At 48.2% G+C, this 26,427-nt stretch overlaps 1 protein-coding gene across 3 annotated transcripts; it reads right to left on the bottom strand.

The window, feature by feature from the left end:
* Nucleotides 1-13,173: 13,173 nt before the first annotated feature.
* LOC128115362 (b(0,+)-type amino acid transporter 1-like) lies at nucleotides 13,174-25,116 on the bottom strand. Of its 3 annotated transcripts, XM_052745950.1 has the most exons (6): nucleotides 23,533-25,111; nucleotides 20,363-20,496; nucleotides 20,061-20,190; nucleotides 18,888-19,012; nucleotides 14,974-15,061; nucleotides 13,850-14,196 (listed from the first exon to the last, which is right to left on the bottom strand). In XM_052745950.1, exons 1-6 carry the CDS (start codon nucleotides 24,295-24,297, stop codon nucleotides 13,966-13,968), a joined length of 1,473 nt encoding a protein of 490 aa, XP_052601910.1. In that variant the 5' UTR covers nucleotides 24,298-25,111; the 3' UTR covers nucleotides 13,850-13,965. The 3 variants fall into 3 exon arrangements, with proteins under 3 accessions (XP_052601909.1, XP_052601910.1, XP_052601911.1); XM_052745949.1 differs by lacking the exon at nucleotides 14,974-15,061 and having other exon boundaries at nucleotides 13,174-14,196; nucleotides 23,533-25,113; XM_052745951.1 differs by lacking the exons at nucleotides 13,850-14,196; nucleotides 14,974-15,061; nucleotides 18,888-19,012; nucleotides 20,061-20,190; nucleotides 20,363-20,496 and adding an exon at nucleotides 21,958-23,253 and having other exon boundaries at nucleotides 23,533-25,116.
* Nucleotides 25,117-26,427: the final 1,311 nt, after the last annotated feature.

Raw genomic sequence — 26,427 nt, 5'->3', positions numbered from 1 at the left:
TAGGCACTCAAGCAGGCCAGGAACCTGGAGGCCATAAAGGAGTGCTGCTTACTGGCTTGCTCCCTGTGGCTTGCTCAGTCTGTTTTCTTATCCAACCCAGGACCACCAGCCCAGGCATGGCCCCACCCACAGCAGGTTTGGCCCTCCCCTACCAATCACTAATTAAGAAAATGGTCTACAGGCTTGATCTTATGGAGACACTGTCTCAATTGAAGTCCCCTCCTTTCAGATGACCCTAGCTTGTGTCAAGTTGACATTAGACACACCAGGACAGGGCCCTTGGGAAGGAACTCAAATGAGGTCATAGGGTGGGGCCCTAGATCAAAAGGACTGGTGTTGTTAACAGGAAAGGATAGAGAGAGAGGTACATACATAGAAGGGTGCATGAGGGTGTGGAGAGAAAGTTCATGTGTGTCTGCAGAGAAAAGGCAGCTGACTGCAAGACAGAAGCCAACCCCAACAGCACCTTGGTTTTGAACTCGCAGCCTCCAGGGCATTGAGAGAAATGAATTTCTGTTGGTTGAGCTATTTGGTTTGTGTGTTTAGGCCCAGTTGCCTTGGGAGACTATTATGTGAAATGCTGAGATTTATGCTCCTAATAAACTGTTCTTTGTCTCATGAGGAGTGGGGCCCAAGGAACACTGTAATACAAGGAAGAAAGCCGTAAGAGAGATTTTCGCAGCTGGTGAGTATGATTTGCAGCTAGCTGGCAGTCATGAGGGATTCTGAGAGATGGGGCAGGCACCATCTCTAGGAGGCAGAGCCATGGAGAAAAAGCCAGGCATGGAGGCCTGATGGATGAGAAGGGCTGGGGAAGGAAAAAAAAAAATGGAGACAAGCCCGTGCTGGTGTACTTGAGGTTTGGCTGGAAAGAAAAGGTGGTAATGGACAGAGGGGGACTGGAGAGTTTGGTTTTCTTATAAGATCGACGAGATGTAAGTGTTTTACAGGCTGATAGAAAGGGTCATTAAACAGACTTGACTCCAAGCGTCAGGTTCTATTCAAGAGGGTGGCAGGGAGGCAGAGAGTCAGACACAAACCATAGGTGCTTTCTGAGGGAGGAAACAAATGATTGAAAATATCACAGACATGAGAACCAAACGGATGAAAAGCCATTTCCTTCACGCTCCCGTTTGGAGGCTGTGGCTCAGCTGACCTCCATCTTGCTTGCACCCTCCTGCCAAGTGAACACACTCAGAAAGTAGCCGGGGCTGGGTCTCCTTCAGCTGTGCTCCAGAGCCTCCCTCCTTCCAGCCATGGACATGAGCTGAGAGAAAGGGACAGTGAATGGGCTTTCTGGTCTACCTTGGGCCCTCTGTCCTGCTCTGACTCAGTCCCTGATATGCCTCCTCTGTCCTGTCAGGTCTGGTGGCAGGATCTGCTTGGCTTCAGTACTCTGATGTTTCTGAGGGAGCTCCGTCCATGATTGGGTAGCTTCAGCAGCATGGTCACTTTATCTCCCAGTCTCAACTCAAATATTCTGCTTACTTTCGGGCCCAGATACATGCCAGGAATCAATTTCCAAAGGATTTTCATTCTCTACTACAGAGGGCATGGCCTGGGGTTCACATCAGAATTACCCCCAGTGGGCTGGCCAAACTCTCCTTCGGTACCCGTTCCCATCACCGTAAGGATCTCCTGGGTCATATGACTCACAGCGGCAGAAGCGCCTCAGGCCCTGGCCACATCCTGCTGTGGAGCCTTTACTTGCCTAGTATATGGTCCCAGCACAGCCCAGTCAGCTGTTCTCACCCTCCTGCTAACACATGACTCCTGATGTCAGCAGCCACCAGAAGGAGAAGAGCATACACTTTTAATACCCGCCCCACGTGCTGAGGCATCAGATGCTTAATAAACATTTTCTCGTCCCATCCTTCTGCTTTCTCTGTCGAGGCAGACTTATGCTTTGTATTCGTTTCCTTTTTCATTGCTGGATGGAATGCCTGAAAGATGCAATTTAGGGAAAGAAGGATTTCCTTTAGGTCATAGTTTCACGGTGGGGTGAGCATGGTCCGGGGAAGCGGGGAGCATGGCGGGGCGAGCATGGCAGGGGCGAGCACGGCGGTATTCACTGTGGCAGGAACAGCTGCTGTTCAAGTCGTGTGAAGCAGCTTACTAGGTGGAAGCAGAAAAGATGAGGCTGAGCTGGGCCTGGGATAGAACCCTCTAGCTCCCCCCCCCCCCCCCCCCCCCCCCCGCAGCCCTGTGTCTGCCAGCTAGGACCCATGTCCTAAAGGCTCCATAACTCCTCCAAACAATGCCATCAGCTAAAGACCAAGTGTTCAAATGTGTGAGTTTGTGGGCCACAACAGCAAGAGGCTACTTGCCCCAGATAGCAGTTCAAGTAGATGGTTACGCTCAAATCTAGCTTGATTCACCAGTCTGTGTGTGCGTCTATGCATGTCTCTGTTTCTGTGTGTGTCTGTGTATCTGTCTCTCTGTCTCTGTCTCTGTCTCTCTCTCTGTCTCTCTCTCTCTCTCTCTCTCACACACACACACACACACACACACAGGTGGACACACACATTCACACACTCTGTCTACAGGTTCCAAACACCCTCATGGATATACCTTGACCAAATGCCTAGGCATCCCACCACCTAATCAATCCCATGACACAAACTAAGTGACGAGGCTTGACAATCCAACTGCTTTGGAGAGTCCACCTCCTTCTGTGATGAGCTGAATCCTCATCCCCTCTGCCACCCCAACCCTCATAACCTAGACAGGAGCACAGTGGCCATGCTCGAGGCTGGCGAGCTGAGTCCTTGTCCGAGTAGCTGCAACCTTGCGCTGACTATCACAGGGTCACGTGACACGAGTCTCTTCACTTCCTCTGGGCTTCTGTCCCTTTAGGATTCACAAGATAAAACTGAGGCTATCCTAACACTAAAAACACTAAAAAAGATGCTATTGTGGGGCCATTGAAGACTCCTGGGGAAGGGAGTCATTTTTCTTTGCACATATGGCCACTGGCCCCACACCCATGGGCATTCCTAAAGCACCAACTGGACTCAGAGAGGTTTTTGTTTTGCATGCCTGTTTTTTGTTTGTTTGTTTGTTTGTTTTGTTTTTTGTTTTTTTGTTTTTTTTTAAGGGAGAACGTGAGCTAAAACACACCATTCATCTCTCTCCTGACGGTGGATGCAAATGTGACCAGCTGCCTCGGGCTTCTGATGCCTCAACTTCCCATCGTGATGGACTGTACTCTCACACGGCGAGCCGAAAATAAGCCATTTCTCCCTTGAAAAGCTTGTCTGTCGTTATCTAGACTGTGACTTCAACTGAGCATCCTCATTTTTTTATCTACTTACTTTAGTTCTTGCTAACGTTAGCACTCCGGGCTTCCTTCTCTATGAATTAGGGTAACAACCAGAGTCACAGGATCAGGCGGCCTGTGCCAGCAGGGCAGGCGACTGCTTTCTGAGTGGTTTCAGAAATGCTACCTGCAGCCCAGGCCAGTAAGGAGAGCAGCTGAGATAAGCACCTTGCTGGACCCCAGGGAGCCCTTCCTTCTAACCCTGGACGAGGCAGACATGTGAGTCAGCCTAAGGGGAGGGTGGGAGATGGCACAGCTCACATTAGCCACAGAAGAGCATTCCCTCTCAGACCAGCGCTGACACCTCAATAAACAGGAAATCGCCTCCAGCCACAGCTTCCTGCCCTCTTGCCATGGTTTGAAGATCTTCTAGGAGGACTCGAAGAACACTTACTTGTTGGGCAACCTCTAGATGGCTCACCAGCTCCCTACCCAGGAGTGCCTCAGGTTTTGCAGCCTCAGGCAAGAGGTGTACCCTACAACTGCTTCCTTCCCCCCCCACCCCCGCTCCCCACCCCCGCTCTTCACCCCACCCCACCCCGCTGGGAACCAGACCAGAGAGAGAACCCCAAATCTGATGGGCAGGAGGAGGAGCTTCCCAGCAGAAGTGGGAGGGGCCCTGGGTGGGAGGGGTCTTCATCCTGTTGGTCTCTTGGTCACTTCTCCTACTCTTGCAGTTAATGTCATCTAGCTGTCCCCAGGGACCTCTCTGTCCCCCATGGTCCTATGCACTCTCTGGTGATGGGAAAACTAGGGTACATGAGACTGTCTTCTTGGCCCTTCAACGCCCCCGACCCTCGCCCCCGACTCTCCACCTCATTCCATGCAGGCTCCGAGTCAAGGCTGGGAAAAATGAGTAGATGCACAGGCCAGTTCAGAGCCTCAAGGGAGGTGAGGGGACTGAGACCCTCCTCCTATGGACCCTCACAAGGGCACATGATAGAAGGGAAGATAAAGCCTTAGGCTTAAGGGAGACACCACCGGAATGGAAATGAGAACATGACAGATCCTAGGTAAGGCTGGGGAGAAGGTTTTTTATTGTGGATAGAGTACAGCCAGAGGCATCTGGAAGAGTCCAGACTGAACGTGGCCAGCGGAGTAGACCAGGCAGTGGTACGGGGTAGGAGGGGGTGGGGTGGGGAGGAAGGGGGCAGAGCAAGAGAGGCTGAGAAGAGAGGGGACCAGGAGCCAAAAGCAAAGAGGCGGGGGGGGGGGGCGGGGGGGGGGAGAGAGAGAGAGAGAGAGAGAGAGAGAGAGAGAGAGAGAGAGAGAGAGAGAACACCAACAAGACAAGAGGGAGCATGGCTGGAATGGCTGGACCATGCTCTCTCTTGTCCTCTGGAATGGCTGGGTTATATAGGCAAGAGATACTGAGGGAAGGGAAGAGAAGCTGGGGGATTGGTGGCTGGAGAGGTTTAGGAGGGTGAGAAGTGCAGAGAGGAGCCAGAGGGTGATGTAGGGGACCAGCCCCCACACTTATTTACCCCAGGGACTCTTGAGGATGGAGGGATCAGAGACTTAGTTAGAAATAGTGAGGAGAGAGAAACGAGAGAAAACACAGGGTAGACTCGAGTGGGCCTGGATCCTTACCCACCGGCCCAGAACTTTAGTCCAAAGGTCTATTGATAACAATGCCAAGGGGTGGAGCAAAAGACCTCCCCCTTGCTAGTTACAGTCACCTGGTACCCAGGCCAGGGTGAGAAGTGCGGAGAGGAGCCGGGACTCCGTAACAGCTACTTGAAGTGCTGAGAGAACCTGGTGTCAGTCTTAATGCGTTAACAGGCTCCTCCCTTAGCCCTTTGTCCTGGGTTTCTTTGGGACCTGACCTCATCTACCAGCTCTGTCACTACACTAACCTGCTTGGAAAGCTGTTTTCCTAATGGTGGCGCCTCGCCTCGTTGACATTATTCACCCCGCCTGCTACTCCAGCTAGCACAGGAAGCGGCGCCCTAGGAAGGGATTTTTGGACTGTGAGTTCATCTAAGCTAGGGCTCTTCTAGCCCGAGGAAACAGACATTACAGAGGATAGGAGAGGTAAAAAGGGGCCTCCCTTGCGCCACATGCTTGTTCAGCTCTCATTCTGACATTTCCACGTGAGTCAGCGTCTTCCTCTGTCAATCGGCTTCACCTCCCACGAGAACTCCTCTTGTCTCCTAGAACTAACCTGAACAGTCCCCGGGAGGGGCTGCTAGAGACCATATGCCCATGCAGAGACTGGGGGCAATCTGTTGTGAAGCCCCTTCTAGCAGAACACATCTGAAGAGCTGGGAGGTGGGACTGTCGCAAAATAAACCAGGTGTCTTTTCTAGGACAGTAAATGTGCTGGGAGGGCCCCACTGTGGAGCGGCAGTCTTTGTCAAAGGTCATTGCTGTCACTATCATTCGTATCAGCATAAGACATCTGCAACATTTTCTCAATTCTAATCACTTTTGGGGTACAGCCTGGTAGCTGGGGGCACAGGTTTTGGACCCAGATGCTCTGGTTCAAATTCTGCTTCTATCACTCTTCGTTGTGTGACATTGGGTAAGTTGCTTAACCTCTCAGGACCTCTCTATGACAATTAAATGACCCAATACATGAAGGGCATGAAGAATTGTGCCTGCGTGGGCCAGGTACTTCATAAATGTTACTTATTTTTTATTACCAGTGCCTGGGAACCCCAGTATAAGAAATGCCTGGAAAAAAAACAAACAACAAACAAACCCCCACTGCTCTCCATTTACCCTCACCCCAATTTCTCTGGGAGAGCTAGGGCCTTCAGGGATCAATAACAACTTGCTGAGTTCTGTGTAAGCCTTGAGCATTAAAGAAGTTGATAGATGCGTCTCTTTCCCAGAAGCTCATTGCCAAGCAAGGAGACTGATGACCAAAGACATCATTTTACTGCTACTTGGCCTGCTCCTGTGCAGCAGCTGTATCCATCAAGGGTCTCTAGAGGAACAGACCAACAGAGTGAACACATCTTAAAAGGAGATTCACTGGACTGGCTTGCACAACATAAGCTAGAGGAGCGCCAGCAATGGCTGTCTGCATTCTGGGGAGTCTGGAAACCCAGTAGCTGCCCCAGTCCATGAAGCTGACTACCTCTGCAGTCCCAATCTGGCACTGAAAGCCTTGAGGATCTCTGGAAAGTCCCTGGCCTTCAGTCCACCTTTGAAGGTGGGGGGGTGGGGGGTGGGGGGGGTTGGGAGGTGGGGCACTGGGTCCTGGTGTCAGCAAAGACATTGGCAGCTACAGAGGAGGCACACTCACCAGCAGGGAGCGAAAGTGAGCAGGCGAAGACCGGTACTGCCTTTTCCCTCCAACCTCTTCAAATCTGGGTCACTGCCAGGAAAAGCTGCCTGCTCTGGAGGAGGGTTATCTGCACTCAGTACATCATTCCAGGAAATACTCTCCCAGAACCGCTCAGAGGTGTGTCTAGTAGTTGGTCCCAGAGCCAATCAAGTTGACAACCAAGGTGAACAGAAGAAAATGCACACTCCCACGCAGAGCCCCTTGGTCCAGAGAAAGCTGGCTGGAAAAAAAAAATGCAACCCGTACTAAGGCTTGGAGGATGAGCAGGAGTTTACCAAGCAAGGGTGGTGGGCAGGGCATTGTGCTGGTCTGAGACCCACCCCTCTCTGCTTGATGCCATTCCTTAAGAGCCCAGATTGCTTATTAGACACCGAGGCCAACGAAAAGCTTTTTAAGATTCTTCATTTCATAAAAACTTTCCATTCAGAGTTTTTTATATAAACAAAAAAAACCTTAAGTCTTAATTAAGAGTTAGTCAGAAGTTTAAAAAAGCCCACAATCCATGTCATAATAATGTCATGTCATAGGTGCGTTTTATCGTGCTCAAAATGCGTAGGGAAGGACTGAGGCTCAGTGTATCATGCTTGCCTCACATGCATAAAGACCGGGGTTCAATCTCCAGCACCGCAAAACAAACAAACAAATCACACACACTGTGGTAGTGTGAATAGGAATGGCCCTCACAGACTCATGTGTCTGAGTGCTTGGCCCACAGGGAGTGGCACTACTAGGAGGTGTGGCCTTGTTGGAGGAAGTGTGTCTTTGTGGAGGCAGGATTTGAGCTCAGATATGCTCAAGCTAGGCCTAGTATCAGAGTCCCCTTCTGAGACTCTCAGCTCCTTCTCCAGCACCATGCCTGACTACATGCGGCCAAGCTCCCACCATAATGATAGCGGACTAAAACCTCTGAAAATTGTAAACCAGCCCCAATTGAATGTTTTCCTTTGTAAGAGTTGTCATGGTGTCTTGTTCACAGGAATAAAACCCTTAGACACACACATGCACACACGCACCTGCGTGCATGCACGCACGCACGCACGCACGCACGCACGCACGCACGCGCACAGTCTCACTCTGCAGCCCAGTCTAAAGCTCACTACATGGTATAAGTTGCCCTCAAGCTCATGGTAATCCTCCTGCCTCAGCCTCCATGGAGATTATAGCAGCTTGTGTATTTAATTTATAGAGAAAAGACGGCAACTACTAATCCCAGAGCAAGACCAGAGCTTAGAGCAAGTAGAGCAATGGTGGATCAAGAAGAGGATGTCTGTGGTTGGACCGCCAGGTTCCACACATGGTCTCTCCAACTCTGCTTGTAATACAATAAAATGGAGATGCTCAAACAGGCACGAAGAGCAGGCCAGTGGTATTAAGCAATCACTAAAAAGGAGTTAAGTGCCTGTGATGGTTAATTTTAGGTGTTGACTTGTCTGGGTTAAGGAACAGAGACTTTTTGGAGAGCTTTGTGGGTGTGTCTATGAGGATGTTCCTGGAGAATTACAGCATATGCATCTGGCTGGACTTGCCCTCAGTTGTGGGCAAGCACCATGAAACCAGAACATAACCACGAGGAGATCAAAGTCTCCTTCCAAAAGCCAGGGTGTATTCAGATCCTGCAACGGACATTGGAGTCCAAGTTGTTTGGTCTCCAGGATGTATACCAACAGCTTCCTCCTTGGGTTCTCCAGCCTTTCACCTCAAAACAGGGTGACACCTTCAGCTTCCCTGGTACTCAGCCCTTGAGACTTGGACTGAGATATGCTACCAGGGTCCCAAGGTCTCCAGCTCGTAGACCTACCCTGAGATTTCCCAGATGTATAATTATGTGAAATACCTGTCCAATTAAACCCTCTCTCATCTGTCACATCAGGACACTCTGGTCTGATTCTCCCGGAGAGACTGACTTAAGTAGGGTTACTATGGCTGTGAAGAGACATCATGATCAAGGCAACTTATAAAAAAAAGCATTTAATTGGCTGCTTGTTTACAGCTTCAGAGGATGAGTCCAGGACCATCATGGCGAGAAGCACAGCAGTAGGCAAGCAGGCAGGCAGGCATGGTGCTGGAGCAGTAGATAAGAGCCTTTACATACTGATTAAAAAGTTGGAGGCAGAGGAGAGTGAGACTGGGCCTGGTGTAGGCTTTTGAAACCCCCAAAGCCTACTCTGAGTGACACATCCCCTCCAACAAAAGCCACACCTTTTAGTCCTTCCCAAACAGTTCCACCAACTAAGGATCAAGCATTCAAATATACAGCCCTATGAGAGCCATTCTAATTCAAACCACTACAAGAACCCTCACTAAAATCATGCTGATATAAAAGTATCATACAAAAGATCTCCCAGAATCATAAATCACTAGAACTTTTAACCTTGTTCTTTATTTCAATTTGGTTTTTGTTTTTCTGGGTTTTTTTTTGTTGTTGTTTGTTGTTGTTTGTTTTTGAGACAGGGTCTCATGTAGCCCAGGCTGTCCCTTGTATTTGCTATATACATAACCAAGAGTGACTTCAAACTTCTGAGTTCCAGTCTCCATCTCCAAAGTGGAAGAGATTACTAGTGTGGCCCTCCAAGCCTTCCTTATGTGTATAGAGATCAAACCCAGGGCTCCATACATGTTAAACAAGTATTCTACCCACTGAAATATACCTCCAGTCCCAGTAAAGACTTTTTAGGAAAGCCCATAGGTTATCTATATCTATTTTGTTTTATTTTTATTTTATTTTATTTTTTTGTTTTTTTGTTTTTTTGTTTTTTTGTTTTTTTGGTTTTTTCGAGACAGGGTTTCTCTGTGTAGCTTTGCGCCTCTCCTGGAAGTCACTTGGTAGCCCAGGCTGGCCTCGAACTCACAGAGATCCGCCTGGCTATTTTTTGGTTTTTTAAGATAGGAGTTCACTGTTGCAGCATTTGGAGCCTGTTCTGGAACTCACTTTGTAGACCAGGCTGGCCTTGAACTCACAGAGATTCACCCTGCCTCTGCTTCTGGAATGCTGGGATTAAAGGCGTGTGCCACCACCGCCCAGCTCTATATCTATTTTTTTTATAGTTTTCTTTTTTAATGATTTGTTTTTATTTTATATGCATTGGTGTTTTGCCTGCCTACATGTCTCTGTGAGGGTATCAGATCCCCTGAAACTGGAACTTTGGACAGTTGTGAGCAGCCATGTGGGTGCTGAGAAATGAACCCTGGTCCTCTGAAAGAGCAGCCAAGGCTCTTAACCACTGAGCGATCTCCAGCCTCTATCTATATCTATTTTAAAGTAGATGCTGTCTGTACAATTTAGCTGTGAGCTCAGAGTTACATCTCAGAATCACAACCTGCTTGTATTATCTGCATACGTCTCACTCCTTCTACACACCGGTGCCCCCAAGGGCTAGGCTGGGCAGGTGTGTGTGTGTGTGTGTGTGTGTGTGTGTGTGTGTGTGTGTGTGTGTGTGTGTGTGTGTTTTCTTTTCTCTGATCCACGCCTAAGCAGGAACAAAGATTGAAAAGCTAGACAAAAATTTCTTTTATGTGTGTTTGCAGAACCAGTTAGTCTTCTCTAAGAGGTAAACGAAGATTGCCCCTGGAGAAAGGAAGGAGACAGAGTGGTGCCAGGAGAAGGTCGGAGGAGATGGTTGACAGATCAGAGATATGTGAGGGAGGAGAACGGAGAGGATGAGTCTGTCTGCCAGTGTGGTTTCAGGACCAACTGTGCTGCTGACGGCCACCTGCTGCTCGACAGTTCTTGGTACCTGTGAGACTCATAGTCACAGGTGAGGGCCACACCCACTTCAGATGTCATTTGCAAGCTGCAGGGGCCTCTGGTTCTTGGCCATACAGGCTGCAAACCAAGAGTTCCACAATCCTTATCTGTTTGATAATTTGTTATAATGGCTTAAAGAGCCCAGGAAAACAGTTACTTGTATTCACAGTTTATTATAAAGGATGCAAATGGGACTAAGATGTGGCTGAGCTGGCAGAGTCCTTGCCTAGCATGCACGAAGCCTTGGGTTTGATTCCCAGCACTGCATAAACTGGTGAGATGACATACTTCTGTAATTCCAGCACTCAAGAATGGTTTGCAGGAGGATCAGGAATTCAAGTTCATCTTTGGCTGTCTAATAAATTTGAGGCCAGACTGGATTAGATGAGACTCTGTCTCAAAACAAAACAAAACATATAAATGGGCAGTGCAGACATGCATGGGGTAAGGTGGGAAGGGAGTCCAAGCACACTAGCCTCCCTCATGAGTTCAGCAGCCTGGACACTCTCCAACCCTTCACTGTGGTTTTTGTATAGAAGTCCCTATCTATACAGGCAGGCTCGATTAAATCATTGGCCTTGGATGACTGAGGTTAATCTCTAGCCCTTCCCTCCTCTCCAGAGGTTAAGTTGAACACTCCAATCCTCTCATCACATGGTTTTGTTTCTCTAGGCTAGCCCACCATCTGCTTTGAGGGGGAGCTGGGTAGGACCAGCCTCTTTTGAAACATTATTTTCTCTGCAACCGGGTATCTTACTTGGGAAGATGGGATGCTGGAATTTCTCGATAGAACTGTGCTCAGGAACTGGGTTCATCAACAGTTCACAATTCAGGACTGTGGTAGACCAGAAAAAAAGGTTTTGTCCCCAAGTGCTGGTACAGAGTCCCTAAAACCTTTGGAATGATTAGAATGCTGAATATTTTATATGCTTATGAGATGATAAGTGACTGAGGTCCCTAGGTAGCTTCAAGAGTTTAGGACATTCAATCCACTCCCCCGAGGAAGGGGACAGAAAGATAGAATTCAAGCAATAACTTAATTAATCATTCATACTTAATGACACTTCTATAAAAACTCCTGAATGACAGGATTTAGAAAGCTTCTGGGTAAATATATGGAGGTGCTGGAGAGGATGTTGGGTGACTTTTCCTGAGGAGACATCAACAAACATCTATTTACTCAGAAAGAGGGCTCAGCAAACAGAGGAGCTTGGTGCAGGCCTGACCACCTTGGGGAGGAACCTTGTAAATCTTATGAATTTCAGGGGTTTCCTGAGACTTATTAGTTGTCTACTTCCTGAACCTTGTAAATTTCATTAACTTCCTGAGTCTTAACAAACCTCCCTCCAGGATGGACTATTTCAAACAGAGGGAAACTGCTGTACAACGAAGACAGTAAACCAGAAGCTGACTTGGAAGCTGTATTCCTGTCCTCTGACCTTGCGCTGTGTAGCTCTTCCATTTGAGTGTTTCTGAGTTGAATCATTTATTTTCAATTGGTAATTGTAAGTGAAGTGGTTTTCTGAGTCCCATGAGTCATTCTAACAAGTTATTGTACTTGAAGTGGGAAGCTGTAGGAATGCCCACTTTCAAAGTCATGCTGGATAGATGTATAGGTTGCATGGGGGACCCAGTACTTAAATCGCTAGTGTCTGAAGTGATGGTAGTCATGAAGAACTGAACCCTTAAACCTGAGGGAGGACCTTGGACCTGCGTTTGCTCAGCCTCTGTGTCAGAACTGAATGGAACTGTCGAACTTCTCTGATCCGTGTCTACCATGAAGCAAGTTTATAAGGTGAGTAGTGTTTTGAATAAGAAAATGCCTAATAGGCTCAGAAGTTTGAATACTAGGTCCCCTTGGTAGAGCTCTTCGGGTAGGTTTAGGAGGTGTGGCCTTGCTGGAGGAAGTGTGTCACTGGAGGCAAGCTTTGAGGTTTTCAAAAGCCTCACTCCATTCCCACAGTGAGCTCTGCCACGTGCTTGGTGGCAAGATGCAAACTCTCAGCTGTTGCAGACACCATGCCTGCCTGCTGCCACATGTCCCTGCCATAGTGACGATGGACTCATATTCCTACGGAACCGTAAGCCCACATAAACACTTTCTATAAGTTGCCTTCGTCATGGTGTTTTATCAGAGCAACAGACAACTAATGAATGTGTGCCAGATGCACTAAAACCGTACTTGAGTTGCCTAAATCCAGTCTTCGGGAGAAACTAAAAGATGTTCTCTTCCCCTTTCTTTTGAACCACCCGCCCCCTTAGATGCCCTCGGGAGTTGTACTCCCACCCTCATTCTGTGCACCTGTCATTCCTCATCTCCCACATCCTTCCAGGTATCTACCCAGATGTCCAGGGTAGCCAGGTATCTCTGTCCTCTCCTTTCTATTTAGTCCTATAACTCTATTAGCCTTCTTGGGGACTGTTCTAGCTCTTTGTCCTTTCTCCTGGGAATTTATCTGCCTTTCCTTGGTCAAAATCAGTCACCCTCCCTTCCTAGCAGTACATCTCCTGCTTATTGCACTGTTCAAGTAAACAAACAGCTTCAACCCCCAGCTGAAGTCTTCCCAGACAAGAATTACCATAGACAGGAGCTGGAGAGATGGCTCAGAGGTTCAGAGCATTGGCTGCTCTTCCAGAGGACACACATGGCAGTTCACACCTGTCTGCACCTCCTGTTCCAGGGGATCCGACACCCTCACACGAACATGGATGCGGACAAAACACCAATGCACATAAAATACAAATAAATATTTAAAAAATTACCCTAGACACATCTTGTCTAGTTGCAAGAAATAGGTACCCGTTTAAACTCACTGGAGGCAAAATGAGAAATTTATTTTATGGTATCAGTTGTCCCAGAAAAATCAACGATACAGTGCCTAAGTATGCATAATGCCCTGGGATTAATCTCTAGATTCACAAAATAGAAAAAAGAAGAAGGAGGAGGAGGAGGTGGAAGAGGAGGAGGAGGAGGAGGAAGAGGAGGAGGAGGAGGAGGAAGAGGAGGAGGAGGAGGAGGAGGAGGAGGAGGAGGAGGAGGAGGAGGAGACGGAAGAGGAGGAAGACATAAAACTCAAGAAACACCATCAAGTGGCCGTTGGGCCCCAGGGATCAAAACTACTCTTTCAGCTCCTACCCCCGCCCCTTCAGCACCAAGTCTTTTTTAAAGCATAGCTGAGCATGTATCATCCTCACTCTTCTTGCCATTCTGCCTTTCTCTACTTCTCTGCCCACTTGATACAAGCGGTCCCATATAAATCCCAAGATGTGCAACTCTTCAGCTTGAGCGATGTCGATGTCGAATAAGACTATAGAATTCCAATGGCAGAAACCCAAGGAAGGGACTCATTCCATGCGGTCTAATTGGGCTACAAACAGCAACTAAATGTCTATTTGTAACCAGAGGGTTCCTTTGTGAAACAAAGTGGTACTTGTTTCAAAGGAATAGGTTTTAGGGAAATGGGATAATGTTCCGGTAGATATTCCCAAACCTCAAAGCAGCTGTACTGTGGCACTAAGTGCTTACTGGAATGATACCTAGTCGGTGTACAGAGGACCAGCGGGGAACAGTGAAGAGGACAGTGCGGGACTCCTCTGACCATCCAGTCAATGACCTTTCGTGGTTGGCGCGACTTCCAGGAGCAGCTGGAGATGCATCGTGGCCGCTTGCATGCACTTGGACTGACACCGGAAGTGGAAAAGCAGGAAATACACCAGGAAGCCACTGAGCAGGAAGCAGAAGATGTACAGGAATTCCACCTGGGGATGGTCGATGACGGGTGCCAGCACCAGGTAGAGAGACACCAGGAGCATGACGGCGGGAATGAAGGTGGGGACCTGCAGAGGGCACAGAGAGTTTATTTGACCCCTGAGACGGGAAGGATGAGGGAGGGGTGTCCCTGAGTTGTGTCTTTCCTACCTACCTCTCAGTTATTTCTACCTATCGCTAGTGTCCCTCCTCCAGTATGTGATAGAATACCCGACTGGGCCAGGGGAGCCACCTGCTGGGATGCACGTGTGTGTGTGTGTGTGTGTGTGTGTGTGTGTGTGTGTGTGTGTGTGTGTGTGTGTGGAGGCTCCTTAAAAAGCAGAGTCTGGAGCCCAGCGTTAGCTTCTCTGTGCTATGAGGCCTCTGCGTATGTGCTCCATCTTTCTCCCCTGTGGCCCTACAGAGGAGAAATGACCAATAACCCTTTCTACCCCACCCACAAAATGTGCAATGTTCTACCAAATACAATGGCAGTAGCAGCTTCTGACATTCCTTGTCTAGGCCAATGGTTCTCAACCTGTGGATCTCGACCCCTTTCAGGAGGTGGGGGCCATGGCGAGGGGCATCAAACAACCCTTTCACAGGGGCCACATATCAGATACCCTGCGTATCAGTTGTTTACATTATGATTCATAACAATAGCAAAATTATAGTTACGAAGTAGCAATGAAAATAACTTTGTGGTTGGGGGTCACCACAACAGCATGAGGAATTGTATTAAAGGGTCCGAAGCATTAGGAATGTGGAGAACCATTGGTCTAGGCCTTGGAGGAGGCAGTGGCCCAAAGATACACTTCATATAGAGCCTAGATTGAAAGATGCTCAGCGACTGTCCTGAAGGCTACCTTGTAAGTGTGGGGAAGATTCTTTGTCTTTATTCGCAAGTACAGGAGACAGCCAAAGGTGGTTCCAGAGGTGAGCCAGGAGAGGAAGCTGTAGTGTAAAAAAAAAAAAATGGAAAGTGTAACTGAGGCCCTCTCTGATAGAACCCACCTGGATCAGGACCACGTGTTCAAAGAGCAGGGGGAGCATTTGGTTTTCTTTAGAGGAGAGCCTAGGTCTAGACAGATGGCTCAGGGGTTAAGAGCAGTTGCTGCTCTTACAGAGGACCCAGATTTGGTTGTCAACACCCATAGGGTGGCTCACAACCATCCTTCACTCCAGCTCCAAGAGATCTGATGCCTTCTCCTGACCTCTGAGGGAACCAGGCATGAATGTGGTACAAAAACATACATACAGACAAAACACATATACATATAAATAGAATCAATAAATCTTTTGTTTTGTTTTGTTTTTCGAGACAAGTTTTCTCTGTGTAGCTTTGGAGCCTGTCCTGGAACTCACTCTGTAACCCAGGCTGGCCTCGAACTCATAGAGATCTGACTGCCTCTGCCTCTCAAGTGCTGGGATCAAAGGCGTGCGCCACCATCACCTGGCAAAGATCAATAAATCCTAAAAACAAAACAAAAAACCTAGAGATGACCCTGTGAGTCACAAAACAAATGAAACTGGGATAAGAACTTGGTAGAAGGAAGGGATAGGGATTGGGGGTGGGGCGGGGGGGATATGAGAGGGCAGTGGGTCGAGTGTGGACAGAATGTATTTTATACATATATGAATTTGTCAAAGAATAATTGCTTCTAGGCCTTTCAGCGAAAATCAAGTGTGAAACAGTCAAAATAATAAATTAATGTTTAAAATAAAACCTTTTTAAAAAAAGAGGGCGTGGTGGAATCTCAAGGAGGCTATGCTCAGTGGAGGGGGGCTCATCAAAGCAGAACTCTTCTCCCAACCCATCTTTCCTTGAGGGCTGATGACATTACATGTAGGTGGATAAACACCCCATCAGCCCTTGCCCCGGTCCCTTCCCAGGTCGATAACTTGAGTGACTGCTGCCGTTCTGATAAAATTCCATCTGAAGGTCTAGTGTAACAGCTTAGTCAGCAAAAACAGCTTGCGAAGACCTGAGCTCAATCCCCAGAACCCATGTGGAAAAGCCAGGTGTGGCGCTACGTACGGGCTTGTAATCCCAGCACTGTGAAGGCAGAGACAAGTAGATCCCCGGGGCTCACTGGCCAGGCAGCCTAGCCTAATGGGCTAGTTCTGCACGTGGGAGGCAAAGGCAGAAATATTGCCCTAAGTTCTAGGCCAACTTGGTCTACATAGCATGTTCTAGAACAGCCAGGGCTACACAGTGAGACCCTATATGTGCTGGCTAGTTTTATGTCAATTCAACACAAGCTGGAATTAGACTGAAAGAAGGGACTATCAATTGAGGAAATGCCTCCATAAGATCTGACTATAGGGCATTTTCTTAATTAGTGATTGATAGGCAGAGGGGGAGGGGCAGCCCATGGTGGGCGGTTCCATCTCTGGGCTGGTGGTCCTGGGTTCTATAAGAAAGCAGGCTGAGCAAGCCATGGGGAGCAAACCAGTAAACAGCACCCCTCCATGGCCTCTGCATCAGCTCCTGCCTCCAGGTTCCTACCCTGCTTGAGTTCCTGTCCTGACTTCCTTCAATGATGGACTACAATGTGGAAGAAGTGTAAGCCAAATAAATCCTTTCCTCTCCATATTGCTTTTGGTCACAGTGTTTCATCACAGCAATAGAAATCTTAACTAGAACATTGTCCTAAAAAAATATAAATAACATATGAGAAATGACTTCCAAGTTTGATCCCCTGACCTTCACATGCACACATTCATGCATACATGCAAACACACACACACACACACACACACACACACACACACACACACACACACACACACACACACACCTGCATACACGTGAATACTACACAAATTCTATCTAACCTGGCAATCAAGGACCAGAAGAAGCCACTTCTTGAGGTGATCCAGACTACAAAATATTAGGTCCTAACTGAATAGACCATCCCAGGATTCTTGCTCTGTACTGAGACATTGTACTGAGACATTCTTGGTCACATTCCCCAGTCTCTACCTGAAGACTCATGTCTCCTAGACCCACAATGGATTAGATTTTGTTATCACTGTATAACGATTTCCATCTTTCTCATGGGAAAAACAACGAAAATAAAACATTTGTGACGTGGTGTCCCTAAGAATCACACCAAGCACTGAATGTCCTCTTCTAGATTAGACAACAGAGCAGGGAACATGTGATGCCTGAGAAATTGCTAGAACTCCCTCTGCACTCAGACACTGTGCTCATCTGGCCGTTGAAAAATGAAGCCTGCTTCAAATGAGCTTAGAAAATGACAAGTGATTATCACAATGACCTGTGATTTCTGTCTTAAGGAAAATATCAGAAGGGACTCAGAACATCCCCTTCCTGTGCTGAAATCATTCATTGTGCCTAAACAGCTTGGTGTGGATCTACACTGAGTTCTGGGACTGAGTCCAGAGCACAAGTTCAGACTACAGAGGGGGAAAAAATCATGCCGTGTCTAGGGGCTCCCCAGCATTACGATGCCTAAATGTCCTTTTTATTTAAAGGTTTATTTATCTTATGTGCATTGATATTTTGCCCACATGTATGTCTATGTGAGGGTGCCGGATCCCCCTGGAACTGGAGTTACAGACAGTTGTGAGCTGCCATGTGGTCACTGGGAAATGAACCCTGGTCCTCTAGAAGAGTAGCCATTGCTCTTAGCCACTGAGCCATCTCTCCAGCCCCTCCTAAATGTCCTTTAGCATCATCTTAGCAACAGAATGAAGGGAAATAGTGACAGCAGTAGCACAAGCCTTAGGCTGTCTAGTGGTGAAACACCCGTCTTACTGAATGGAGGGAGAGGAGAGCCATGTTTAATTCTGGAAACATAACAGAGAGAATGGCTGAAATATACGTATAGGTGTGAGGATTCTGGGCCTGGGCTTTCAGAAATGCATCACACACACACACACACACACACACACACACACACACACACACACACACATATATATATATATACATATATATATATATGTACATATATATATATATATATATGCATGTGGAGCTCAAGAGACACAGATGCACTCTTCTATGTGTGTGTAGATAGATAAATAGATCAGTAGGTAGGTAGGTGGGTGGGTGGGTGGGTATATAGATAGGTAGGTCGATAGATAGATGGATGGATGGATGGATGAATGGATGGATGGATGGATAGACAGACAGACAGATAGATAGACAGACTGATAGATATTATTTGGATGTAAAATATTTACCCACGGATTCATGTGTTTGAAACAGTTGAAAACATACTGTTTGGGGAGATGATTGAAACGTAAGGGGACGGAGGCTCAATAAAGAAATGAGTCTCTGGGTGGCTGGGTAGGCCTTGAGATTTATAACACCCAGCTTCCTGTCCTCTCTCTACTTCCTGGTCCACTGAGATGTGAGCAAACAGTTATACACACCTCTTACCACAGCCTCCAAACACTCCCATTCCCGTGCCTCCCTGCCATGTTGGTCTGTACCCTCCACATGCCAAGATTAATCCTTTCTCTTTTAAGTTGTTTCTTGTCGGGTATTTGATTGCTATGATGAGAAAATTTGTGTGCGTGCATGGGCGCGTGTGTGAGTGTGTGCATGGGTGCATGTGTGCATGCATGGGTGCATGCATGCATGGGTGCATGTGTGTGTGTGTGTGTGTGTGTGCGCGCGCGCTTATGCACATAGGAGCTCCAGAAAAGAACACACACTTTTATGTGTGCAAGGTTGTACATATAAGGGCATATAAGTACAAAGATGTCTGGGACACAGATACCAGCCGGGGAATGTCTCACTTACCTCAAGAGGTTGACGAAGGTGCTGAAGTCACCTGGAATAAGCAGGACCAAAGCCACAGCTGTGGTGAAGACCATGGCTGGGGCTGGTGTCAGTCGATGCACATGAATCATGGACATAAGCTGGGGCTGGAAAACGGTTGGTGTGAGAGAAGCTGCAGAACAGCCACAAGAAAGCACTCTGCGGGCGGCGGTGGCGCTCGCCTTTAATCCCAGCACTCGGGAGGCAGAGGCAGGCGAATCTCTGTGAGTTCGAGGCCGCCTGGACTACAAAGTGAGTTCCAGGACAGGCTCCAAAGCTACACAGAGAAACCCTGTCTCGAAAAACCAAAAAGAAGCACTCTGTCCCCTGTCACGCTTTGGACACCAGTGTGCCCAATCTCATGGTCATTTGTATCATGGCTTCCAGGGCATATGTTTCCTTGGGCTGCTATGATACACTGGATTATTATCCTCCAAATATTCAGTCTCCCACTCTTTGCCTCTGTGTCAGGAACACAGTTTTCAACCATTGATGCGGGCTAGACTGTGTCACTCAATTCATCCAACAAAAAGCATGAGCGCAAATGACAAGCAAATACGCTAAATGTGATTAGACGTTTGTTTTGACATCTTAAACCCTGATTCCTGAATTAAACAAGAAACGCCCCTCAGGAGCCACCTCTGCTTTATTGGGCCTGCATCCCTGAAGTAGAAACAGTCTCCTTTCCAAAATCAGAATGACCCAAGCAGGGCTACAGATAACACGAAGAGCAACCGTTAAACGTTGTTGCAAGTCACTGGCCGTCTGGGGTTTGCCTGTTATTCAATATTATTATCATAGTAAAGGCTAACAAAGAGTCTCTGAGGGAAAGGGGCATTGTGTGTACCCGGGGCCTCCTCCCTCTGGCCTCTGTACTCTTGTTATTCACAGACAGGCTCTACCACTTATCTCTTCCACTTCACATCATCCAGGACCATGACAGCCCTGAAACCTGGAAGAGATGGGGAATCCTTCGGAAAGGTATGGAAGGGCCGTGTCCCATTCTCAGAAGAAAAGAGGGCCGCCTCTGACTGGGGAGGTCCAGGCTTGGCCTAAATGCTAAGCTCGGGTGGGGGAAGGCATAGGTGAAAGGTCCCCCAGCCCCCTCCTTGCAGCCCTGACCACCTCACTTGACCCGCAGATCCCGCCTCTTACCATGTGACCTTCTCTGGCGGCCGCGTAGCACAAACGGCTGCCGCTGAAGAACGACCCGTTGACGGTACCAAATGTCGAAAGCGCAACAGCCAAGGGCACCAGCCAGGCCCAGGACCCCAGAACCTGGTTCCTAGAACAACAGAACCATCAAGGGAAAGAATTCTAGCAGGGACTTGGAAAGGGGCCCCAAGGCCTCCTGGGAAGTAGAGAAAACAATGCATTTAAAGACCAGTTCAGATCCACATAGAGCGCCCTCTGTCCCCATCCCAAAATGCAAGGCACCCACCCCGTGACAGACTCACCCCCAGCTCACAGCCATGGCGTCGGAGGAGAGGATCTCCGAGGGTGACATAACCAGCAGGTAACTGATATTGACCAGGACGTACAGGATGGTGACCAGGGGGATGGCAATCATCACTGCCCACACGAGGTTCCGCTGCAGGCTCAGGGAGAAGAGGGCAAAGGTTAGCCAAGGAGGCCTTTGGAGGCGTTCAGAACTATGCTGTCCCCAGGGCCACTGCGCTGGACCCTGGGGAACGGAAGCATTGTGTTCCTCCCCCATGAGAACGCGATCCCCATGGCATGGGTTCACAATCAGGCAGGTGTGTGGTGAGTGGCATAGGGTACTAGACAGAGGGCGGTGGAGATGCAGAGGGGATGGCAGAGGTATCACCAGAGCTTCCTGGATGAAGAGGGCCTTCACCTAGGCTCTTTTTGAGGCATGGAAATGACTGGGGAAGGTGGGAAGGTGAGTTTCCCACAGAGGAAACCGAAGAGAAAGGAAGCTAATGATGTCCCCTGTCTGCTTTGCAGTAGGCATGATTGGCCCCTCATGGAAACATCTGATTAGCACATCTCCTCTTTAGCCTTAAAGCAAAGACAATTTCCAGAGCTTTTTCTGCCAGGAATGAGCTCTGCTTGTGGGAATTCTTGGACCTGGAGAGGGAAAGGAAAGGAGGGGGACACAGAACGGGGCAATCATCTCCACCTATTTCGGATCTTGGTAACCAGCCTCCGTGTAGATGCTGTCCTTACTCCCTGTGTACCCGTGTACGTTGGCAGGCTCTGTCCTTTCTGCCCTACAAGTTCACATTAACACTGCTTCTGCAGAGCTGTAGTTAAATTCCAATCTCCTCCCCCAGGAGGCCTTATCTGTTCTGCCTTGTCGGTCACCCTCCCTCGAGGACCATGCCGCAAGTTAGTGAAAATGAAGTAAATGAGACAGCCGCGGACTCTTGTATGAGTTCCCCAAGTCCCCCTCAGCTTTAAAATCTGGGACTCTGAGTTCAAAGGAAAGTGCCTTGGCCCCAGAATGGATATAGCAGCCAAGGTCTTATTACCTACCACCCAGGGGTGGTTGGAATGTGGCTCTGCCTAGGCTCACACAAGGCGACCTGTAGCCAAGGTACTCTCACTCCCACAGGCCTTTCGGGGGATGCCCCTCGGCACAGTGAGCACCCAGTATGCATGAGTCAACCTCACACGTAGTCAGGGCAAGGAACCTAGTATGCTTTTGAATTTGACCTCTCCCTCGGCATCTTTCCCAGTAGTAATGAGCTGTGACAATGGTAGAGTCCTGGGTGGGATCATAGATATGTTTCTGGCCAATATACCACAAGAACAGTGAGACTCTCTGTACTCTTGAGAGCCCTGAATTCTTCAAATCCCAAAGAGTCCACATACAAGGCTGACCCCTGGTTTGGCAAAGTTTCTGTAGTTTCTTTGCTGGAGGTGAGGAAAGTATGAACTAAATACACCCTTTAGAACAAGTTAGGGCAGAATGCTGGCATTCAGGTGACTGGCTTAGGTTTTGCTTTGAAACCCACATCAAAAAAAAACAAAAAAAAAACAAACAAAAAAAAAAAAAACAAAAAACAAAAAAAAAAACCACGCCCTGGCTCTAGCAGAGATCAGCAAACACTAGCCATGAACCAATTCTAGAATTCTAGCCTGTGGCCTGATTTTGTCAATAAAGTTTTATTGAAACACAGCTGTGTTCCTTTACTTACCTGTGGCAGTTTTCCTGCTACGATAACAGAACTGAGTAGTTGTGACAGGGACTAACAAACATGGGGCCTAAAATCTTAACCCTTGGATCCTTTCTAGAAAAGCTTTGCTGATAACCACTGTAACCATGGGAGCTTGTCTTCAACTTCAGGGGCCAACTTTCAGGACCCTGCTCTTTCCTCGACCTAGCTGAAAGCCCAGGGTCTAGATTGAGAAAGGGGGCTCTATGGCTGTCAGGCCACCATATGCACATGCTACCCACTTACTTGACAGTTTCCCAAGCCATCTGCCAAGAATGTACCGGTGAAACCTCAGTGCCCTGTGAGGAAGTCAGGGCAGTTATTACGACGGTCCCTTTTCATAGACAAAGACTTAGGATCATGAGATTATATGCAAAAAATTAAAACCACCAGGCACGCCAGTAACTCCTGCAATCCCACCATTCCGGGGTGAGGATCAGAAGTTCAAAGACACTCTTAGCCACAACGCAAGCTCAAGGCCTAGCTGGGCTACAATGAGACTTGCATCCGAAAGAAGAAAAATAAAAATAAGGATGAGATCCTAGGACTCCGAGCATGCATTCTCTCTCTCCTCTGTCTCTGCATCTCCTTCCTCTGTCTCTCCTCTTCTCTCTTTCCTCTGTCTCTGTCTGTTTCTCCCTCTGTCTCCTCCTTTCCCTGTCTCTGCTTTTACACTTTTCTCGCTAAGCTGCCTTTCTCTCCTCAAGTTGCCCTCCAGTGAGCCTTTGCCAAGACTCTGAAAGTCGGAATGCCCCTAAGCCAGCCGCCCATTGGGGACAACAGAAGACTCGCAATTCCCATTCTGTGAGAATTTGAAACTCCTGCAAGGGGGAAAAAAAGAAAGAAAACAAATAACATCTCAGAAAATATATTTATAGCAAAGAGTCAGTATATTAATAACCGAAGATCCAAATGCCACAACCAAGTCCCGGGTAGCCCTTCAGACCAGCTAGCACACTGATTATCCAGGCCAGGCTCACAGGTAGGGTGAACAGGCATGACTGGCTTGTTCCCCAAGCCTCAAGTGGTTCCCAGGCTTCAGAAACTATAAGTATCTACTGCAATGTTCTGGAGGAAACAACCCAGGAGCTAGCCAGCAGCATCAATTAAGAATGCTGGCAGTATGAATTCAGAACAATTCCCCTTTTGCAGAATTCAGTTTTCCCCTGTAAAAAATGGGCATTGATGGCTACCTCGAGAAGCAGAAGGTTGAGTCCATGGGGTATGACAGTATGAAGTACTCTGCTTTAGTTAGAAACCATAGTTAAAATCCCATAAACTAATCAAGGCAAATGGGCCACCATGAAGGTCCCATGAGTACATCCAGGGAGCCTCGATTCCACTTAGATTGTTAATGAGCTCGGTCATTTGAGTAGTGGGAACCCCAGTTCCTGGAGCTGCCGATGTTCAGAGGTTCACCCCCCAGAGCAGCACACTCAACTCACCTTTGGGTTCTTGAGCTCCTCTACCACCATGTTGATGTTATTCCAGCCATCAAAGGACCACAGGCCCTGGTAGAAAGCCATGCCAATGCGCCCTGCCTGCTGGGTTGTGTTGTGGAAGGTGAACGGCAGGGATTCGATACGACTGCGACCCTGAGCCAGCACCACGGCCCCACCCACCACAATGACAAGCAGGGAGAACACTTTGGCGGCCGTGCACACGTTCATCACCACCATGGACATCCGTGAGCTCCAGAAATTGATCAGCAGCAGCAACAGGATGCAGGAAGAAGCAACGATCTTGACCATGATTTGAGGGAGCGAGGAGCAGCCTGGGTAAAAGGGAGCCAGTGCATACTCGGCGAAACTCAGAGACACGGCGGTGATGGCGGCTGGTTTGGCCACCAGAACAAATGTGTAGATAACCAGGAAGGCAGGCAAAGAGCCAAAGGTTCGCAAAATGTAGGCATAGTCTCCCCCAGATTCAGGAACCAGGCTGCCCAGTTCAGCATAGCACAGGGCGCCCATCACGGCCAGGAGGCCACAGGTCGCCCAGACAACGAGACTAGCTCCAGGACTGCCCATGTAAACCAAGACCCCCTGTGGGGACATGAAGATGCCAGAGCCAATCATACAGCCCGCGGTCATGGACACTGCACTCCACAGGCCAATCTCCCTCTTCAGGGCCAGCCCCGGTGCCCCACTGCTCTGCTCCTGCCCTGCCGCCGCCGGCCCATCACTGCCGTCTCTCTCCTCACTTCTCTCCATCTCGAGACTTCAGCGGATACTGCCTCTGGTTGGTGACAGGGACAGGCTCCGGTCCCTATCATCTGTGGGTTTCCTGGAGGCGTTAATGATTACAGTGTCTGGAGGGAGTCCAAGCCAGAGGGCAAAGACGCAGGATGCGATCTAGAAGGAGCTGAAGGATCTAGCAAGCACCAGACCAGCTCAAGACTCAGTGCAGACAGTCTGTAGGAGCCACGGGTCAGAATCAGTCATGAAAGGTCCGGGAGAGAAAGGGGTTCTGAAATCTCTACTAATAGCTGGGGGGAGGGGGGCTGGGCTCATGTAAGAGGGTGCTTGCTCGGCCCAGTGTGAGTTCCATCCTCGGAACAGCAGGTGGGAGCGGGGGAAGAAAGGAAGGGAGAGAGAGAGGGCAAGAGGGGTTAAAAAAAAAAAGGGAGAGAGGGAGAGAGGGAAGGGAGGATTTTCCATTACCCTGTTCCACCGCAGCATGACAGCTGGATGTTTACTCAGTATCAGTAGGACAGCCAAGCAGCTGCATCTTCCTTACTTCCCACATCTCCCCCTCCCCTATCCCACTGTACCCCTCTGGCCCTCGGATCCCCCATTCCGCCTCCGCATCACCTGTAAAGCCTGTACCCCCAGCCACTTCCTTCCTTCCTGGCGGGGAGCAAGCTCCATCCCGCGTCTCCTTCACCATTCCTCCTAGTTCTTCTCTGGGCTCGACTTTACGCAACTGGCTTTAAGACTGTATTGGAATCCTTGCTTCCTGGGAGACGTGGTGAAGATGTCTCAGACTCTCCCAGGTGGTACAGTGGTGATGGTGGGGGCGGTCAATCAACCAAAACGAAATGTGTACAAAAAACGCGGCAAGCAAACCTGTTGCATGTATGCTAACTAAAACATAAACTGACAGAGCACTGTTATAAGGATGGTACTGCTGATCTCAGATCTACGGCCTCACAGTTGTACGACCTTGAGCGGGAATCTCTGAACTTCATCTTACCCCTCCATCAGTTAGTAACGCCTCTCTTGTAGAGCTACTTGAAGAATTAACTAACAATCTGAAGAAGCTTGGGTAGCATATGAAGCAAAAGTAAGCGTGTCGTCACTGTGGCCACTTCCCTTACTCACTGGATAACGTTCATTGGTTCCACTGGGGAAAAGAGGGATTGATATTAATACCAGGAAGAGAAACGATTAAAAGGATATGTGTGTATGTATATATATAATATTTAAATTAATAAATTGTTATTAAAGGGATATTTAAATTAATAAATTATATTTAATGTTGGGTGTTCTGTGCTATGTGAGTCATATGAAGGAAGACGACAGTCCAAAATGAATTTTTTAGTCCTATGTGGCAGCAAGTAGGTACAACCTCTGATGGACTTGACCCTTGAATAGCCCATACAAAAGCATATTTATGGATGGTTATGCAAAGTTGTTTTTTTGGGTGAACAAGTTCCTCATACCAAAGTCCCCGATCTTATCTATATGTTCTCCGTAGGTAAGCATCATGCCCCTCTACTTTAGTTCTTACTGTGTGCCATTTGCAGTACCCAATAATCCAAGAGCTTCAAGTGTGCCAGAAGCATCTGGTGATCAAAGTCTTGCAGGCTTTGGAGCTGCTTCAGAAAACAACTCTGGAAATCACAGAAAATCATCATTATTTCCCGCAATGGTTTCTTCAAGGTTAAAGCACTTCTAGAAAACAATGATCCATTCTGTTTACCCGAGATACAGCAACGCTGCTAGGTTCCTCCAACAATTTAACAATACAAAATTTCTTTCGTCTAGAAACAGTATTTATTTCAGGATAGTATGTGTAGCTTTTTTTTTTAATTGATCATCCCTTTTGTTAAAAACAATACTGAATAATGGAACCTTTGCTAGTTACAGGAAGATGAGAAGAACTTACTGGAATTTGGGGTAAAGATGTTGGCTCCAAAAGGGAGCGAACAGCTTCCCTTCAGGCTCGTCTAGCTCAAGCTAGCCATACGGACAACTTGGATCTCACGAACGTGTCAGGAAAGCTTTCAACAGACACTAGGACCTTTACTGTCATGGCTCCTGAGTGTTCTTCTACTTTTCACGTCTGTTGCAAGAGTAACCTCCTAAGCATCACTATAGAATTTACTAGAGTAGCATAGA

This window comes from Peromyscus californicus, unplaced genomic scaffold (assembly GCF_007827085.1).
Source record: "Peromyscus californicus insignis strain IS unplaced genomic scaffold, ASM782708v3 Scaffold_1__1_contigs__length_55948999, whole genome shotgun sequence".
Lineage (NCBI taxonomy): Eukaryota > Metazoa > Chordata > Mammalia > Rodentia > Cricetidae > Peromyscus > Peromyscus californicus.
Note: the sequence above shows the minus strand (reverse complement) of the source record. Positions and strands in the feature narration are given on the sequence as shown.

Coding starts and splice junctions, on each gene's coding strand:
- LOC128115362 (XM_052745949.1), bottom strand. CDS start 24,297: ATGGAGAGAAGTGAGGAGAGAGACGGCAGTGATGGGCCGGCGGCGGCA. Junction 20,497..23,532: donor AGGAGCTCAAGAACCCAAAG/GTGAGTTGAGTG, acceptor CTGAGCCTGCAG/CGGAACCTCGTGTGGGCAGT. Junction 19,013..20,060: donor CCGCCAGAGAAGGTCACATG/GTAAGAGGCGGG, acceptor ACCGTTTTCCAG/CCCCAGCTTATGTCCATGAT.